The sequence below is a fragment of the Sciurus carolinensis genome, chromosome 8 (genome assembly GCF_902686445.1).
Source record: "Sciurus carolinensis chromosome 8, mSciCar1.2, whole genome shotgun sequence".
In the NCBI taxonomy this organism is placed as follows: Eukaryota; Metazoa; Chordata; class Mammalia; order Rodentia; family Sciuridae; genus Sciurus; species Sciurus carolinensis.
In genome coordinates this window covers 85270280-85289408 of record NC_062220.1, presented here as the reverse complement: position 1 = coordinate 85289408, position 19129 = coordinate 85270280, and the positions used below count along the sequence as shown (strand labels likewise).

The window sequence follows — 19129 nt, the reverse complement described above, 5'->3', positions numbered from 1 at the left end:
AATAACAGAAGACATCAGGGGGCAGAATTTTTAGAGGTAAATGAGAACAATGATACAGCATATTGAAATTTCTGGGATGCTGTGAAAGCAATACTAAGAGGAAAATTCATTGCATGGAGTGAATTCAATTGAAAAAGAAAAAGTCTACGAATAAATGACCTAATATTACAGCCCAAAGTCCTAGAAAAAGAAGAACAGATCAACACCAAAAGTAGTAGCAGACAGGAAACAATTAAAATCAGAGCTGAAATCAATGAAATTGAAACAAAAGAAACAATTCAAAAAATTAACAAAAAGTTTGTTCTTTGAAAAAACAAGCAAAATCAATAAACCCTTAGCTGTACTAATGAAAAGAAGGAGACAGAAAACTCAGATTACTAAAATTCATGATGAAAAAGGAACTATCACAACGGACACTATTGAAATACAAAACATAATTAGAACCTCTTTTGAAAATCTATACTCCAACAAAATAGAAAATCTTGATGACATCAACAGGTTTCTAGAGACGTATGATCCACCCAAACTGAATCTGGAGGACATACACAATTTAAATAGATCAATTTCAAGCAATGAAATAGAAGAAGTCATCAAAAGCCTACCAACCAAGAAAAGTCCAGGACCAGATAGATTCTCAATCAATTTCTACAAGACTTTCAAAGAAGAGCTCATTCCAATACTCCTCAAAGTATTCCACAAAATAGAAAAGGAGGGGACCCTTCCAAACTCATTCTATGAAGCTAATATTACCCTGATGCCTATGAATTATCTTAAGTGAGAACAGAGACTGGACCTTATTTCATTTTGAATGCTCAGCACCTAGTACAGAATTTAATCCCTAGGAGTTTTCACTTAATGTTGATTAATGGTTTTTTTGACTGATTGGCTGGGTGGGTAGATGGATGAAAATATAGAAAAATATAGACAGATGGACAGATCAACGAGTAGGTGGAGGCCTGACTGGCTGGAAGGATGAATAGTTAGATGTATGGTTATGTTACCAGTCTTGAAAATCAGGATTGGGTCCTCATTCTCCCAGTATTGGAGATTAAACACCAGAGGAATGAAAAGGCAAGAGTAAAAAAGTAAATTTTGTTGAAGAGACAGAGCAGAGAGAGAGACTCCTCCAAAGAGTAGAGGACACAGCAGATCTGGCACCCTTGGAGAAGAGGACGCAGCAGATCTGGTGCCCATGGAAGTAAGGGTGTCTTGCCCCTTTATAGATTTTAGGTTTCCTTTCTTCTTATACCTACATAACCAAACAGGAAAAGAGCCATCCAGGGGGTGATTGCCTGTGTTGGGAAGTGCAGTCCTTCCCCCTCCCTGGGAGGTGTTAGCAACCTGCTGATGGGGAAGTTCCAGCTAGTTATTATTATTTTTTCTTTGAACATCGCATACCTGTCTTTTGCCCCTGTCTCATTTGGTTGGCAGGCAGGCTGAATGGGTGGGTGGGAGGATGTAGTCTGGAGCAGTGCCTGATACATATAATAGATGGTAACTCTATATTTCTGTTTTCTTACTGCATATAAATGCATTATTTTCATACAGTGAAACCCTTGTGTATAAAAATTTCCACTCATTTAACCTATTTGTATACTGTACATGGAATACTGTTTTTCTCATGGTTTAAAAAATATACACATTATTTCCCATGTGTTTTGTTTGTGCACAGAATCAAACAACAAGTGCATTCTGCATAAAATCTGCCATCTTATGTCACACTGCTAAGCATTGATCCTTAAAAAAAGAAAAAAGAATCATTTGGCATAAACTGGAATAAACAGATCTACTTTTTCCTCAAGGACATTAGCTTTTTCAGTGTGGGAGTGAAAGGGGCTTCCACTATCATCAAAATCTGTTTTGGACACCATTGCTGAATTACAAAATGCCTCCAAAACATTGATTGAATTATGGTTATGGGATTTGGTGGGTCAGAAATTAGGACAGAGTACACGGGGGATTACTCGCCTCTGCTTCATGTTCTCTGGTATCTCATCTAGGAAGACTCAAAGACATGAGGGCATTGACAACAGGGAGCTAGAATCATGGGGAGTCTCCATTCACGTGCCTGCCGCATGGGCTGCGCTGTCTTGCACACTGAGCTCAGCAGCACCGTCCATCAGGGTGCATCTGTGAGTCCTGTCCAGGCAGCTGTGCTTCCCCCAGATGTGGCAGCCTCAGGCTAGTGGAACATATAACCTGACAGCGTGTGGTTCCAGAGCAAGGGTCCCAGTGGGCGAGGCCGAGGCCCCATTGCCTGTTATCACCCAGCCTCGGAGGTCATATTTTATTGTCTGAAGTGGTAACCAGGCTATCCGGGATTCCAGGCAGGAGACATACACCTCACACCTCTATGGGAGCATGTATTAAGAGTTCTACAGCCATTTTAAAATCCCGCACCGTTAAGTGTTGGAAACTGAAGCCTAGAATCCCTGAGGAAGGCAGTCTTATCGATTAACTTCATCCCCATTCGGGCCTCATTTTCACTGATGTATATCGTTAACTTTTTGTGAGAAATCAGATCTCTGGCCTCCCCATCATGCCTGGAATGTGCTGCCAACATGGTGGCCAGAAAATTCTACCTCCTTTCCTGAATTAGGTGCTTATCACGGATTATGCCAGTTTGAGAAGGAACCCTTGGCACTGGCTGGACCAGTGGCAGGGAACCTTCCTAAAGTTCTGAGGATTGACAGACCCATGTTCTGTTCAGGCAAAGCAGCTGGGCCCAGAATAACTGGTCACAGCTGGGCACGCATGCCCAAAGCCGTGACCCGCACCAAACTCCATCTACCCTACAGCGCTCCTTCTTAGGATTGCATCCACTGGCCTTTCTGCAAAGACTAGAGCCAGGGGAGTCGCAGCAGGTTCCTGAGCTTGCAGACTGTTTGGGATATGGTGTTTGGGGCTAAAGGACTCCTGTGAGACACTCCTGGGCCTCATCAGGGGTCTTTAGAAAATAAGGTGGGTGGGTGCCAGGGCCTTGGCTCAGGGCCCAGAGATCTTGGGACTTGAGACTCACTGGCACTGGGGAGTTGAAGAGGTCACAATGTGGAATGCCAGGACTCTGATGTCACCCTACACACCCTACATCCTATCCAGCAGGACATCGAAGCAATTCAGAGTGACCCACGAGAATCAGAGGTGGGTCCTGGTTGAGCTGGTGTACACACCTGGGACTGAGTGCCAGAGGTGGTGCATCCTCCCTGTCCCACCAGAAAACGATGTGCCCCAGTGTCCTGCAGGCTGTCATCTGTGCCCAGTAAGCCTGTACTTACCTGGAGTCACATCATCTCATCCAGTGACCCCAAATGAATTACTTAAGAGAAAAAGGATGTGACGACCATATCCACTCCCATAGTGTCACCCAAGAGCAGCTGGCAGATCCCGTTGTAGTCTACTTTTGTGTGCATTGCCCAGGATGCAGTAGGACCTTTAGCTAAGCTTGATTATAATAATCACTCTACCTTTATTGAGCCCTGATTATGTTTTATGCATTAGAAACTATGTGCATTCTCTGTTTTAATCAACATGCCAATCCTAAATTAAGTATCAAGTATCCCAAACATGAGTACTGCTAAATATGCAATAAATTCATGGTGACTGATAAGTCTGGAAAATGCTGATAGTCTAAACAGTGATATAAATGGTAATTCTCCAAGAAAGGAGTCTACGTAGACTTTTCTGACATAACTTAGTCATAGAGTAACTTGGAGTAACTGGGTATTTTAAGGAACACAAATTTGAAGCTTGAGCAGATGGTATAGAAGTGAATTAACAGAAAATATGGTGTCCTGTGAGGAGTGGTCTAAGAAGCATTTGGAAAGAGGTAGCGTTTAAACCATCATGGAACTCAAGCTTCTGTCTTTGAAAATGGATGCTCATAATATACAAGGGATGACCAGGAGCTCTTGAAAGTAGCTATGGTTTATTCTTAGAAGTGTGGCATCTACTTTAAAACTCTCCAGAGAGGGCTGTGATGATATCACAGAGCAAGGAGCTTCATCTGCTTCTCACTCCCAGTCACATGCACCAGGTAGAAAGATGCTGAGCCACTGAGACGTTCCCAGGCTGCCCCTCTGCTGTGTCCACCTTCTCCAAGGATGTGGAGGCTCTTTCCTGAGTGCAGCACTACATGGACCCCGGGACCAAAGCCACTAGGTGTATTGACTCCCCAGGACCCATACAAGCTGCAATCTAGCCTTCAGTTTGTTTTTCTAAATGTGCATCCTAAACACACCCTTCTTTCCTTTTCTCCTTCTGATATCATCAAAATATTGCAGTCTACTTTTGCAGCATTTATACATCTTTTATAAAATTTCATATTCATTATGCCAAATGCCTTTGAAGAACTCCCATTTGTGATTAAAATAGTTCACATCGAGGTCAGCGTGTGAAGGAGGCTGTGGTAACGCGCGACTCCTCGCGCCTGCAGCGGAGCAACTGCCAAGCACTGGACCCCTGGAAGGCGGAGGTGGAAGTGGTAACAAAACCACAGGGGGATTGGCCCGTTTTTTTCGGAGCCAGTGGAGCAGGTTACTCGCATGCGGATTTGGCCAGCGTCCTGATAACTGGTATGAATCTCTGTCTCCTTATTTAAATGCGGATCCACGATATGTTGTGCAGGATACGGATGAGTTTATTTTACTAAGTGGAGCTAATAAACCTGGGGCAGTGAACGGTCTTCAGCTAGGATTGAAGGAAACCCAGAACATGGCCTGGTCCAAACCAAGAAATGTACAGATTTCAAATATGGTGTCTAGGCAAGGTGCACTCTGAGCTAATACTCTAGGTTCTCTGGCTCTTCTTTATAGTGCATTTGGTGTTATCATTGAGAAAACACGAGCCGTGGAAGATGACCTCAACACAGTAGCATCTGGAACCATGACAGGCATGGTGACCTGACAGGTGGTCTTCAGAGGGGTAGCGCTAGGTGGTCTGGCAGGACTAACACTTACTGGCTCCTATGCTCTATATAATAACTGGGAACTCATGAAAGGCTCCTTTCTTCAACAGTCACCCCGAAGATTTTTGCCAGCTCAGGAATGTGGGACACTTCATTAGTCATCCAGACCTATTAATTGGTCTGGAGTTACCTTCTCTTCTACCTACAATTAATTTGAGAAATTACAGAGATTCTGATTTGCTGTGATAAAGATCAGGACTGGTATTTCTTCTTGACCTTAGTTAAAGGTAAAACCCTTTGAAGGCTCACTGAGTAATGTGGTTCTCTTCTCCTTTGGAGAAGATCCTGCACCTGTTCTCTTTCCTACCCCCAGAACTTAAAAACCACCTACTCTCAGAATTCAGTTCATGCTTATTGTTAATACTTCATCACTAAATTTGTTCATTTCATGATCTCAAAATGTAATGTTGCCCTGTGTTCTGAATAAAACACACACACACACAAAAATAGCTCACATCTTCTTAACTCTCTAGTGATTTTGATCAGATTAAAATGACCATGTTTAGTAATTTTGACAGGTCAGGAAGGAAATTTTATATCACATAAAGCAAAGGTAACCTTAAACGCAACACTTCCCCAAACCCAGGCCTTACTTTGAAAATGGTATAATCATGAAAGTTATTTTATTCATTAAATTATACAGGCATGAACATTTGTGGGATGGTGGCAATCATGGGTCTAGGCCAATGTCCAACTTACAACATAAATTGAACCTGTAGTCCACTCTGAGGGACCTACTACTGCCCACATTTCACATTTGTGAAAATGAGGCCCATGGAGGTTAAAGCAAGGTATGTCAGCTCAGAGGGTCTGGAGTCCAGAGTCTGCAGTGTTAAAAAAAAAATTCTCAACAAAAACCTTTTGTCATTTTGTGAGATCAGTTGCTATTTCTATGACCATGGGCTTGATAAACACACAGCATTTTCCACTGAAATAGCACATGGCCCATTATGGAGCTGTCTTCTTACCAACTCCTCAGGAGATCCTTGGAAACATTTTGATATGGACAAAAATTTTTAATGGAGCCATGTTATTGTAAGACAAAGTTTTAAAAAATTGAACCATAAAACTTGGAATTATTTAAAATGCTTTCAACCCAAGTCACTATCAAAATGCTACAAAAACTAGAATTCTCACAGCCATATTTTACAGATTGAGAGCAATTTTCTGGATAAATTTAATGGGAAAAAAAAACCTATCTTATATGAACATAATACTCATGCTTTCATCTCCTGACTCCTATAAATAACATATATGTTTAAAACAGCATGATGGAGTATTTTTATTTAAAACTTTTCTCTTCCGAGTCCCAGAGCTGCAGAGATCCCAGGGCTGGAAGGTGCACAAAGCCTCCTCTGCTGAGACTTTCTTACTTTTTGTGTGCACTTCACTTTACAAAGTTCACTGTTAACAGAATCCAAAGATAAAAGCAATTCCATGTGGGTGCACTATGCTTTTATGCACGTAGTATCCCTGAGATTTCCCATCTCTGCTCCCCAAATCCCCTGTGTTCTCTCTCCCCGACCTTTAGCTTTGACTAGGAGCAGCTTTGGGGTGGGCAGGCTGCATGGCATGTGGTGAAGCACCAGCCACTGCTGCAGGCAGACCCAGCCCTACCCACATGCCCACCTGCCCACCTCTCCCTTCCCTGCACATGGGATCATGGAGATGAAGCCATAGAACACTCGAGTCTCCAGTGTCTTGCCACAAGTGTCTTCAACAGCTGCAACCCACCCTCCCCTCACACTTCAGGGAGGGGCCTGAAGACCAGGAAAAGGATTCCTTCTAAGATGATCAGATCAAAGTGAATCAAGTCTACACTGACTCAAGGGGAGAACTTCCATCAGCCCTAGATCAAGGGGAGCAAGGCACCATCTACATAGGCCAAGGCAAATGAGTTCCCATCTACACAGGCTCAAGGTGAGCCGAGTATCTACACTGATGGGAAAGGGAGGCACAGTGGTCAGGCCCTGGAGAGGTTGGCTGCAGGGCCTGGGCCTTTGCCCTGAGGACCGCCTCTTAAAAACAAAACAAAACTGCCATTTTTTAATCTTTGAAATATCAATTTTATTATACAATTAGTGATTTGAAATATCAATTTTATTATACAATTTGTGAAAAAAAAAAAAAAATTCCTCCCAAAGCATAGGAGAAAGGACCAAGAGCAGGGCAGGGAAGTGTCCCAGGGAAAAGTCTCTACGAGGCGTCTTTGCAGGTGGGGGCAGAGGAGACTCCTGGTGGATCCAGATGCGCTCCTGGGCAGAGTCCTGAGCCAGTTGGCACACCTCAGGGTCTCCTGGCTGTCCGCTGGTTCCGCTGGTTTTGGCTGGGCATTTCCTCTGGAGCCACTCTGTTCTTGAGCACTGTCGGACCGAAGCACGGTACACAGAACAGCTGTCTGAAGCAGCTGGAGATCCTCCTCCTCACCCTCTTCCAACGCCCGATGCGATCCTGTGACTGTTCCGTGGAGGTGCCTGGGGAGGATGAGCTGCCCTCTTCTGCGACCCCACTCCTGAGGCTCAGGGATGTGTCAGGGCTGCTGGGCACAGGGTCGGGCTGGGAGGCCAGGCTGGGAGGGGGTGGGTCCACGTGGAAAAAGCGGAGGGGAATGGCAGGCACGCTGGCACTGCCACCCCCCTCCTGCCAGGTCCGCCTGGCCTCGTCGGGCTGCTGCTGCTCCCGGGGCGAGGGAAGGGCAGGTTCGCTGGAACACCTCTTGGGGAGGAGGGTGCGGGGAGGCCCAGGGCCTGGGCGAGGCCCGAGCCCCAGACGCCGCACGGGCTTCACCTGGCGCTGGCAGTCTGCGCCCTGGCTGCGCTGGCGCTTGAGCAGGAGATACGTAGCCATGGCGTCGTCATACCTCTTAGTTGACAGGGACACCCAGATGTCGTAGGGGTCGTAACCCTTTCGCATGGTGGTGACAATGGCTGGGTCCGGGAGGAGGGGGGGTGCCTCGCCAGGACCGGGTGACGCTTCCGCGCCCTGGCTCAGCCACGGGTGCCCCAGCACCTGCTCCAGGGTGGGCCTCTGCGCGGGGTCCACCATCAGCATCTCCCGGATGAGGCTCTGAGCGCCCTGGGAAAGGTGCGGGGGCACGTCGTAGGCGCCCTCGGTGACCCGCTGCCTCACCTCGCGGGCCGTGTTGGCCAGAAAGGCGCGGCTCCCGGTCAGCATGAAATAGAGGACGACGCCCAGGCTCCAGACGTCGGCCGGGGGGCCCTCGTAGTCCTCCCGCAGGGCCACCTCGGGGGCGGAGTAGAGGAGCGTGCCCCAGAACCTGCTCAGCTTCTGCCCGGGGCTGACGCGGGTGCTCAGGCCGAAGTCGATGAGCTTCGCCTGGCCCCTGGCGTCCAGCACCACGTTCTCCGGCTTGAGGTCCAGGTGCACGATGCCCTTCTCGTGGCAGTGCCGCACGGCTCCCGCGATCTCTCGGAACAGCCTGCGGGCCTCCTCCTCCGCCAGGCCTCCGGGTTCCCGGACGAGGCTCCGGAGATGTCCCCCACCTGCATGTTCCATGACAATGTACATGTACCTGTTGGTCTCAATGACCTGGAAGAGCTGGATCACGTTGGGGTGGTCCAAGCTCGCCATCAGCTCAGGTTCACACAGGAAGGGGAGGGTCCAGACTCTCTTCGCCACGACCTTCACCACAACCTCTGTCCCTGTGAGGCGATGGCGGGCGAGCTTCACCTTGGCGAAGCCGCCTTCCCCAATGCCCTGCAGAACTTCATAATGGTCCGTGAGGGCCGGCTCATAGGAGCCCGGCCCCTGGGGCTCTACACTGCTCTCACTACTCTCGCTGCTTATCCTAAAACGGAACACCATCTTAGAATGCTAGCTAAAAAAAAAATAATAAACTAAAACAAATAACCAAAATAAAAAACAAAAACGAAAGCAAGCAAAAAAACAAAGGGGGGGGGAAACCCCAAATCAAAAAACCAATCTCCAAGACCACAACCACCAGCCACCAACCACCAACCGCCAACCACCACCAAACGCGCTATCTATCTGGGAGTCTGACAGGTCACCACCAAGAGCTTCCTGTACTTATGGACAAAAATCCACCTGCGGGCTACTCTCTTATATACCTGCCCTTTGAATTTCCCTCACAATGGCTGCGATGAACCAAGCCCACCCCTCTCTCCTTATAAGGACAAAAGCCAAGCTGAATCAGGGCCCCCGCCCTTATCTCCTTATAAGGACAAAAATCCCCACTGAACCCAGGGCCCCTCCCTGATCTCCTTACAGGGACAAAAGTCAAGCTGGACCAATGCCCCAACCTTATCTCCTTATAAGGACAAAAGCCAAGCTGAACCAGGACCCCAACCTGATTTCCTCATAAGGACACAAACTATACTGAACCAGGGGCCATGATAAACACCAAAATCCTGCACATGTCAAAACTTCTATGCTATAAGCACTTCTCCTAGCCTATGGACTATCTTATGTGAGAACACAGAGACTGAATCTTATTTAATTTTGGATGCCCAGCACCTGCTTTAGGAACCTAACATTTAGGAGTTTTTCACTTAATACGGTTAGTGCACTATTTTGCCAATTGATTGGGTGGGTGAATGGATGGACAAACGGATGGATGGGCAGATAAACGAGTAGCTGGAGGCATGGATGAATAGAAAGAAGGAAGGGTGAACAGTTAGATGTATGGTTGTGATTCTAGTCCTGAAATTCAGGAGTGAGTCTTCACTCCCTTGATGAAGATTAAACACCTGAGAAATGCTGAGGCAAGAGTAAAAACTAAATTTTATTTAAAAGAATGAGAGAGAGACAGACAGAGAGAGAGAGAGAAAGAGAGAGAGAGAGTCTCCTCCAGACACTAGGGGACCCAGAACTGGTGCTCATGGAAGTAGCGGTGTGTTGTCCCTTTATTGGGTTTAGGTTTCCTTTCTTCTCATGTCTACATTACCAAAGTGACCAAAAGGCTATAAAGGAGCCATCCACGGGTGATTGCTTGTGAACTGTCTTAAGTTGGAAAATACAATCTTCCCCTCCCTGAGTGGTGTTAGCATCGGGTGGATGGGGAAGTGCAATCTACTTATTTCATCTTCTTTCATAATCAGCTATATCTGCCCCTTACCCTGGTATTGTTCCCCCATCCTTTTTAAGGGAAATGGGCAATGACCACTCTGGCTGCTTCAGGCTGTAGGGGGCAACATGGGGCAAGCAGCTTGGGTTTCCCTTTTAGGAATGCTTTTGGTCAATCAAGGGGTCTGTGGTAAAAGTTTGGTTCAGAAAGAAAAGGCTGTAAATTTATCTCAGAGTTGGGTGCTTCTATGAGAGAAGCAAGAAGTCATGAGAAGGGAATGAGATTAATACCAAATAAATACCATGCATCTGGAACATGTCCATGAAAATCCTGATGATGATGGAAACCAGTCATCTCTCACCAGGAGGTGTAAGAATGAAGACATTGTTCCCATGACAAGACCAGTGAGGACTTAACCTCTATTTGGGAATATAAATCCTTAAGGATATTAATTACTTTGCCAGAGTAATCAGGAATGTAAACACAATACTTACTTATTATAATGTCATGGATGCCCCCACAAGAGGTAGTTGAGATATCTAATGTCATTTGATTTTTATAAAATATCTTTTTATTGGCATAACCTCTGTGTTTAGTAGAGATCCCTTTATTTCTGTCACTTAGGGATATGTAATCATATTAGCAAACATATATCAAGTCTACCTGTATAAGAGGTGAGGAAAATTTGTAGGTCTTAAGTTCACTAAAAGAAAAAACCCTTCTGACTATGATAGTCTCTTTTGATAGTTATTAGGCACTCCTAAGAATCTTTCTTTCATAGCCTCCAGTCTTACTCTTGGTGGGGCTGACACCAATGTACATCTCAAGTCACATTTGGATAACCATTGTCTTTCCTTTTAAATGCCCAGGCAGGGCTGTGTTTTGGTTATAATTCTCTTGTCAGGTATTTAAGATCAAATTGACCTTGCTCCTATCTACTGTTAAGAGTGAGTTGAGTTTCCTCAGTGGGTCATTCTTGCTCTTGGGAACTTGGGAGCAGCCTCTTAGCTCCCCTGATGCCATCTGCTAGGGTAAGTCAGTGTCTTATTGACCCTTTGACTTCCTTTGGAAGCATTAGAGTCATTTTCCTCTCCATCAACCCTCCTCTTTGCAGCATGCACACTGGTTGGCTTTCTGTTCTCTAGGCTCTCATTGGTCTCCCTGACTAAGAGGTCATGTGACCTAGGATTGCAAAGCTCTTAGAGAAGTGCCCTCATTCTCTGGGTTCAAGCTGACCTCAGGGGGGCAAGAGCCAAATATTGGCTATTTTCTTCTTGACCCTTTTACTTCCTTAACTGTAGTCTCTAAGGTTTTGTTTTAAATATCCTGCAAGTCAATTTCACCAGTCTCAAAGTAGGAGCACTGAATTTTAACTTTAATGTCTTTACCCCTTCCTTTTAATTGGGGTCAGTATTAGTACCAGAAGTTAGCTTTATATCCTCTCTGTCTTTTGGGTGATGGGCCTGCTATCTCAAATTAACTGTGGTTGTTATATTAGAAGTTGTACTTTGTAAGGCACTAAAGGACCATAAAGTTTACAAAAAAATATAAAATGAATTTTTAGTAAGAGTAAAAACATATTGAGTTTGTATAATAGCTATAAGCCAAGAAACACAATTTTTATAATCCCAAATCTCTACTTCAAACTTTAGTTTGAAGAATGCCAGCATTGTATATGCTCTTCTAAACTTTATACTTGGAAGGTATGAAAATATCTAGTATAAAAAGAAGTCAGTAACAGTATCATAGTTACATTGATGTTCTTATATTAACCAAGTTTAGCTTTTAGGAAAATTTCAGAATCTTTAGTGTAGTGTAATATTAAGTAACAGTTGCTATTTAACCAGAGTTGAACAAACCCTAATTCCTTTAAGACTAGTGTCTCTGAAGAATAAAACTTAACAGACCAAAGAAATTATCTTGTTGGATAAGACCATATTAATATCTTAAGACTTTTTGTTGCTTTAACACATAGAGGATTAAACTTTGGTTTATATCAGTATATTAATATTTGACCTTAGGAAAAACCTTGAAGAGCTTTAACTGATTGCACTAATTATAGTCAACTTAGTTACACACAAACTTTCTGAGACTTGTCCTTCACAAACCTTCTACAATTTAGGAAGACATTCTACAACTTTTTACTTTACCACAGAAAATACTTTCTCACCTAGAAACACTCCATTTTTCTTCTCCTTTCATTTTGAAATATATTTCCATACCTAGAACCTTCTTATATCTCTTTCCTGGATATTGATCCCTCTTAAAATTAACAAATTGAAATAATCCTTATATTTCTGAATTTAGATAAATTACTCCACTTTAATAAGATGAAATACTTCATACTTTTTATAGTACTTTAATTGAAACTCAGTTGAAATCTTTTATACTCTTTGTATTAAAATTATACCTGATTGCATCTTAACTCTTAGTAATCTTGTTTTTAGTGAGGACACAAAGTATTCTTAAACTTTTCCATTGACCAATTTATGAAAACACATTTAATGTTTAAACATATTACCTTATGGAATTTAAGAAGTCAAGAGTACTTGATTGTGTATTTAGCAGTTTATAGTTTAACACTTTAACTTTGCTAATTGATCAGATGTCTCCTCTAACAAGCATTTATGATTAATCCCATTGATGTTAAATGTGACTTAAAAGACTCATTTTTAACTGTAGAAACCAAGATATCAGACAAGTGTAGTTTACAGTATTAGCCATCTCCTCCCTGTGGGAGAAAAATCCTAGAGGCAATGGATAGTACATTCTAGTCATTTTATAGAAACCGATACTCTGTTAATTGTCTGACCAACTAGACAAACTTGTGAGTTAGTAATTTTAAAGACATCTTTACTCTCATCTGTTTACCCAATTTAGGTACAACTTTTTTTTTAAGGTCACATGAACTTTAAAAGGTATTGGGTCCATTTCTCATTTAATGTTGATTTATGAGTGCTCATTTATCTATAGGCCAATTTTAATACCATGTACATAATATAAGAGCACAGCACATATGTAGACACAACAATACAATACACAGATATGCACACATACATAAAACAGACAGGAAAAAAAGATCTTGTAGCTCCACAGGTAGGAAACAACACTACAGATATTTATTAGAGCCAGGTTTATTAGATTTAACCTGTTAGAAATTAAAATAAAGCCTATCAGACTTTTACATTATGACTTAAATATAGGGCAGGACGGTACAGTTGTAAATGTTAGGTGTAAAGTCTGACAACCATGGTGGACATTGAAATCAAAGTTCAAGTGACCACTTGTCCTCGATGGCTATCAGACTTATTCCCAGCTTTACCATGTCCATGTCCTGTTAGGATTTTGTAAGATTTTCCAATGTATTTGAGAACTGACCCTTCAAAAACTATCCTCTGAAAAAAGACAGAGTGTAAAAACCTTCATAGTTAGATAAAATAAGACTGATCAGAAAAATATATCCATTTAACAAGTAAGGTAAGTTACTGTTTTTGAGCTTGAGAGGATCAATGTGAATTCACTGTAAAACCTTGAACTCTAAAATATAGAGAATTAAAAACAACAATAACAACAACAACAACAGGAGTTCTAAAACAAGGACAAGACCATAGTCACTCTAACTAAAGGAGGATACAGAACATCTTTATCAGATCGAGTGCACTTCTGGGACAGAGTAGAGTCAGTCCTGATATTTAAAGAATGTGAGAGTCCTGAAATCCTCAGGTAAAGATTCTCAAGGTAAAAAAGACTTGTATTATGAGATCATTCTATTTTTTCTCTCTGTGCTGCAGGGAGGAACGTATTAAGAAAGCCAGTGATGGAGTGCAAGAGCATAAGATAGTCAGCAATTTAGGTCCCACAGCAGCTTGAATTTAAAAGGGACATCTTTTTCCTTTAGTCTGAAACTCATTTTGGATAATCGCCTCTGTTGCTTACATTTCAGATGCATGCCTTGGAAAGATAGGGATCTGGCAGAAGGCTAACAAGTAAGGGAAACTACTATTTTGAGCTTGAGAGACAAAACCTCACACAGAGGGTATTTCAACCATTTTTTCTTTTGTAAAATCAATCTCTTAAGGTGTGATGCTGCAGTTTGTTTCCCCTGGAGATCATTTTCCATTCCCCTAGTTGGTAATGAGGCCAGGTTTAGATGTAGAAAATTATAAGACATCTCCTTTTTTCAACTGTGATTAGGTCACTTCCCAGGCCTGGCAGCAAAAGAAAATAAGGCACAGTTTTGAGCATCTGTGGGTGGAACTTATCCCAATTTTTTCAGTATTCAGGCTAGTGGTGAATCAGGCATCACTCTTGAGAATGAAGCTCCCATCTGAGTCCATTTCCATAAGAATGTCTCCCTAGATGAGCTTCTGACAGCCAACAAACCCATCTCTCACTATTTCATTCTGTTGGATTTAGTGCTGTCTCACTGGCAAGAATGAACAAGTGTCCCTGTTGGCTGCATGACAAAGACCCTGGTGGAATCAGGTTCAGCAGCATGACTGATCTCCTCCTGCCACTATTAAACTTCCAAACGTGATAACCCATGAAAAAATAAAAATGTCCTACAGTGGGGTATGTTCCTCTGCCCTGTAGGCTAACGGAATCGCCAGAGAGTAAGGAGGAGATCTAGTGGCTGTTGGATGTTTAATGTCCTTTTCTTGGAGGAGTGAATTGAAAGTGCCTCCCTTTTTGCAACCAAAGAAACTCAGCAAGCACAGAAACAACAATGGAGAGAACCCCTACAGAATTCTGGGGACCTAATATGTAAACAAAGGGAACTTAAGCATTTTCTTATGAACTATGCTATGTAAAAATGTCCCTCTCTCAGTGGTTAGAGTTTGACTGACTAGAGTCTGATTGGCAAGAGTCTGATGGGCTAGAGTCTGACTGGGGAGAGGAGGAGAATGCTTGGGAGGAGTGATCATGGGAGAGTGCAATTCAACTCGTATGGTGGTGTATGTTACTGGGGTGTTCACACAGCACCGCTTGATCAACCAGTCACCCTAAGATACCCTATCAAGGCTGTGAGGAGAGGAGGTTGGGAAAGAAACCTTTGAGATCCACTGGGCAGAATCTCAAAGTTGTTTCAAAATTTGGTTTATCTTTCTGAGTCTCTCAGACTGGGATTAGGGATTCTGATGCCTGACATGCTCCATGCCTGGATAGGACAGTGAGAAATGGCTTTGGAAGAACCCAACATGCCTGATCCACAGGACAGGTGATTAGGAGCCACCTGGGCTCCTCTCACCTGAGTCTTGTAGAATGGCGGCTTGCATTACCTGCATTTAATCAGGTGACAGGTGCCCGTTATTGTCCTCCAGGAAGAAAGTAAGAGACCAGAAGGTGCACCTTGGAAAGATGTGAGGTGTGAAGGAGTGTACCTCAGTGACCATCCTGGCAGAGCCCCCAGCTGATAACTGTCTTGAAGATCAGGATCGGGTTCTCATCCCCCTTTGTTGCAGATTAAACACTCAAGAAATGCTGAGGCAAGAGTAAAAACTAACTTTTATTTAAGAGGCAGAACAGAGAGAGAGAGGAAGAAAGAGAGAGATTCCTCTGGAAAGGAGGAGACTCAGGTATGAGTGTGTCTTGCCCCTTTATAAATTTTAGGTTTTCTTTCTCCTCATGCCTACATGACCAAAAGGCAGGAAAAGATCCACTGAGGGGCTGATGACATGTGTTGAAACGTGTGACTCCTCCCCTCCCCTGGAGGTGTTAGCAATTGGTTGATGGGGAAGTTCTATCTACCTTTTTTTTCTTTGACAATCACCTGTCTGTATTTTCCCATCTCCTTTGGTTGGCAAGATGGATGGATGGATGGATAGGAGGATATAAAGTGTCTAGAGCAGTACCTGATACATATCATAAATTGTAACTGTATATTTCTGTTATCTTACAGCATATAAATACATGATTTTTTATATACCAAAACATTTGTGTCTAAAAATGTCCATTCATTTAACCTATCTTAATACTGTACAAGGAATACTGTTTTTCTCATGTTAGAAAAAATATACACACTGTTTCACATGTGTTTTGTTTGAGCAGAGAACCAAACTGCAGTGCATTCTGCATAAAACCTGCCACCTTATATGTTACACTGCTAAGCATTAGTCCTTTAAAAAAACAATCATTTGGCATGAACTAGAATAAACAGATCTGCTTTTCCTCAAAGACATTAGCTTTTCTAGCATGGAAGTGGAAGGGGCTTCCACCATTATCAAAATCTATTTTGAATACTATTGCTGAATTACAAAATACCTCAAAACTTAGTAGTGAAAAGTATCAATTGAATTATGGTTACAGTTCCTATTGAGTCAGAAATTAGGACAGAGTACAGGGGAATGGCTTGCCTGTGCTTCACGTTCTCTGATATCTCATCTAGGGAGACTTAAAGACATGAGCAGGACATGATGCTGAGGTCTGGAGTCACTGGGAGTCCCCGTTCACAAGTCTGGCACCTGGGCTGAGATGTCTTGCTCACTGAGATCAGCAGGACTATCAGCTGGAGTGCATACAGGTGTCCCCTCCATGAAGCTGTGCTTCTCCCAAATGTGGAAGCCTCGGATAGTTGACATATAACTTGGCAGCTTGTGACTCCAGCACAAGGGTTCCGGTGGGCAAGACAGAAGCCTCGTGCCTATTTTCACCCAGGCTTGGTGGTCACATAGTATGGCCACCATCATATTTTATTGTTTGAAGTAGTTACCAGTCTACCCAGGTCTCCAGGCAGGAGACATAAACCTCACCCCTTGGTGGGAGGCGTGTAAAAGAGTTTTAGAGTCATTTTACATTCCCACAAACAGTGCACAAGAGCTCTGATTTCTCGTATCCTTTCCAACACTTGTTATTATGTTTTTTTAAATGGTAGTCATCCTAATGGGCATGAGGGAGTATATTATTATGGTTTTGATTTGCATTTCCCTAATGATTAGTGTCCTAGTCCATTTACACTTCTATAACAAAATGCCATAAATTAGGTAGTTCATAGCATTAGAAATCTATTTCTCATAGTTACAGAGGGAAGTTCAAGGTCACACTGTGGGCATGTTTGGTGCCTAGCAAGGGCCCGCTTTCTCAAGGATGGCTTGCTATGTCCTTATAGTGAAAGGGACAAAAGAGTTCCCTTGGCCTATTTTATAAGAATACTCTTCCTATTTTTGAGAGCTCTGCTTTCATGACTTAATTATCTCCTAAAAGGTCCTATCTCCTGATACCATGACTTTAGGATTAGGATTTCAACCTCTGATTTTTAGGGATGACCCTGGCATTTAGACACAGCAATTGGTGATAAACAGTTTTATTTTATCATTTGTTCTATTTAGTTATACATGACAGCAGAATGCATTTTGATTCATTGCACACAAATGGAGTACACCTTTTCATTTCTTTGGTTCTACATGATGCAGAGTCACACCATTTGTGTGATCACACATGTACATAGGGTAATGACGTCTCATTCCACCATCTTTCCTCCCCTCGTTTCCCTCTACACAATCCAAAGTTCCTCCATTTTCTCTTACTTTTCCCCTCCCCCCATTATGTATCAGCATTCACTTAGAGAAAATATTTGGCCTTTGGTTTTTGGGGAGTGGCTTATTTAACTTAGCATTATATTCTCTAATCACAGTGCCACAGTGAACCAAGGATTTTGATGATAAACATCAAAGTCCCACACATGGCAAAACTTCTATGCTATAAGCACTTCTCTTAGCCTGTGAACTATCTTTTTTTATTTTCATTTTTTGATTCAGTGTACACAAATGGGGTACAACTTTCATTTCTCTGGTTGTACACCAAGTAGAGTCACACCATTTGTGTAATCATACATGTACATAGGGTAATGATGTTTGTCTCACTCTATTATTTTTCCTTCCCCCCACCCCTGCCCACCCCTCCTTTTCCTCTATACTATCTATCCTTCCTCCATTCTTGCCTACCCCCCACACCCCATTATGTATCATCATCCTGTTATCAGAGAAATCATTCAGTCTTTGGTTTTTTGGAGTTGGCTTATTTCACTTCTCATGATATTCTCCAACTCCATCCATTGACCTGCAAATGCCATAATTTTATTCTTCATTATGGCTGAATAATATTCTGTTGTGTATATATACCACAGTTTCTTTATCCATTCATCTATTGAAGGGCATCTAGGTTGGTTCCAGAATCTAGCTATTGTGAAATGAGCTGCTATAAACATTGATGTAGCTGCATCACTCTGGTATGCTGATTTTAAGTCCTTTGAGTCGAGGCCAAGGAGTGGGATAGCTGGGTCAAATGGTGGTTCCATTCCAAATTTTCTTCAGCTCCCATTCCAAATTTTCTAAGGAACCTCCATACTGCTTTCCAGAGTGGCTTCACCAATTTGCAGCCCCACCAGCTATGTATGAGTGTACCTTTTTCCCCACATCCTCGCCAACACCGATTGTTGCTTGTATTCTTGATAATCGCCATTCTAATTGGGGTGAGATGAAATCTTAGGGTAATTTTGATTTGCATTTCTCTTATTACTAGAGATGTTGAACATTTTTTCATATATCTTTAGAATGCTTGTAGATCTTCTTCTGTGAAGTGTCTACTCATTTCCTTAGCCCATTTATTGATTGGGTTATTTGTATGCTTGGTGTAAAGTTTTTTGAGTTCTTTATAGATTCTGGAGATTAGTGCTCTATCTGAAGTGTGTGTGGCAAAGATTTTCTCCCACTCTGTAGGCTCTCTCTTCACATTGTTGATTGTTTCCTTTCCTTAGAAAAAGCTTTTTAGTTTGAATCTATCCCAATTATTGATTTCTGCTTTTATTTCTTGTGCTTTTGGAGTCATGTTAAGGAGGTCTGATCCCAAGCTGACATGATGAAGATTTGGACCTACTTTTCCTTCTATTAGGTACAGAGTCTCTGGTTTAATTTCAGGGTTCTTAAACCATTTTGAGTTGAGTTTTGTGCAGGTGAGGGGTAGGCGTCTAATTTCATTTTGTTACAAATGGATTTCCAGTTTTCCCAGCACCATTTGTTGAAGAGGCTGTCTTTTCTCCATTGTCTGTTTTTGGCACCTTTGTCTAGTATGGAGACAACTGTATTTATGTGGGTTTGTCTCTGTGTCTGCTATTCTGTACCACTGGT

General features: G+C 42.7%; 1 protein-coding gene and 1 pseudogene across 1 annotated transcript; one reads left to right on the top strand and one right to left on the bottom strand.

Moving 5' to 3' along the window:
• Positions 1–2045: 2045 nt before the first annotated feature.
• LOC124991342 (mitochondrial import inner membrane translocase subunit Tim23-like) lies at positions 2046–5061 on the top strand (annotated as a pseudogene).
• Positions 5062–7249: 2188 nt separating this feature from the next.
• On the bottom strand, positions 7250–8788 carry LOC124991341 (sperm motility kinase 4A-like). Its single transcript, XM_047562132.1, has one exon. The coding sequence runs from the start codon at positions 8786–8788 to the stop codon at positions 7250–7252; it is 1539 nt and encodes a 512-aa protein (XP_047418088.1).
• Between the last annotated feature and the right edge of the window lie 10341 nt (positions 8789–19129).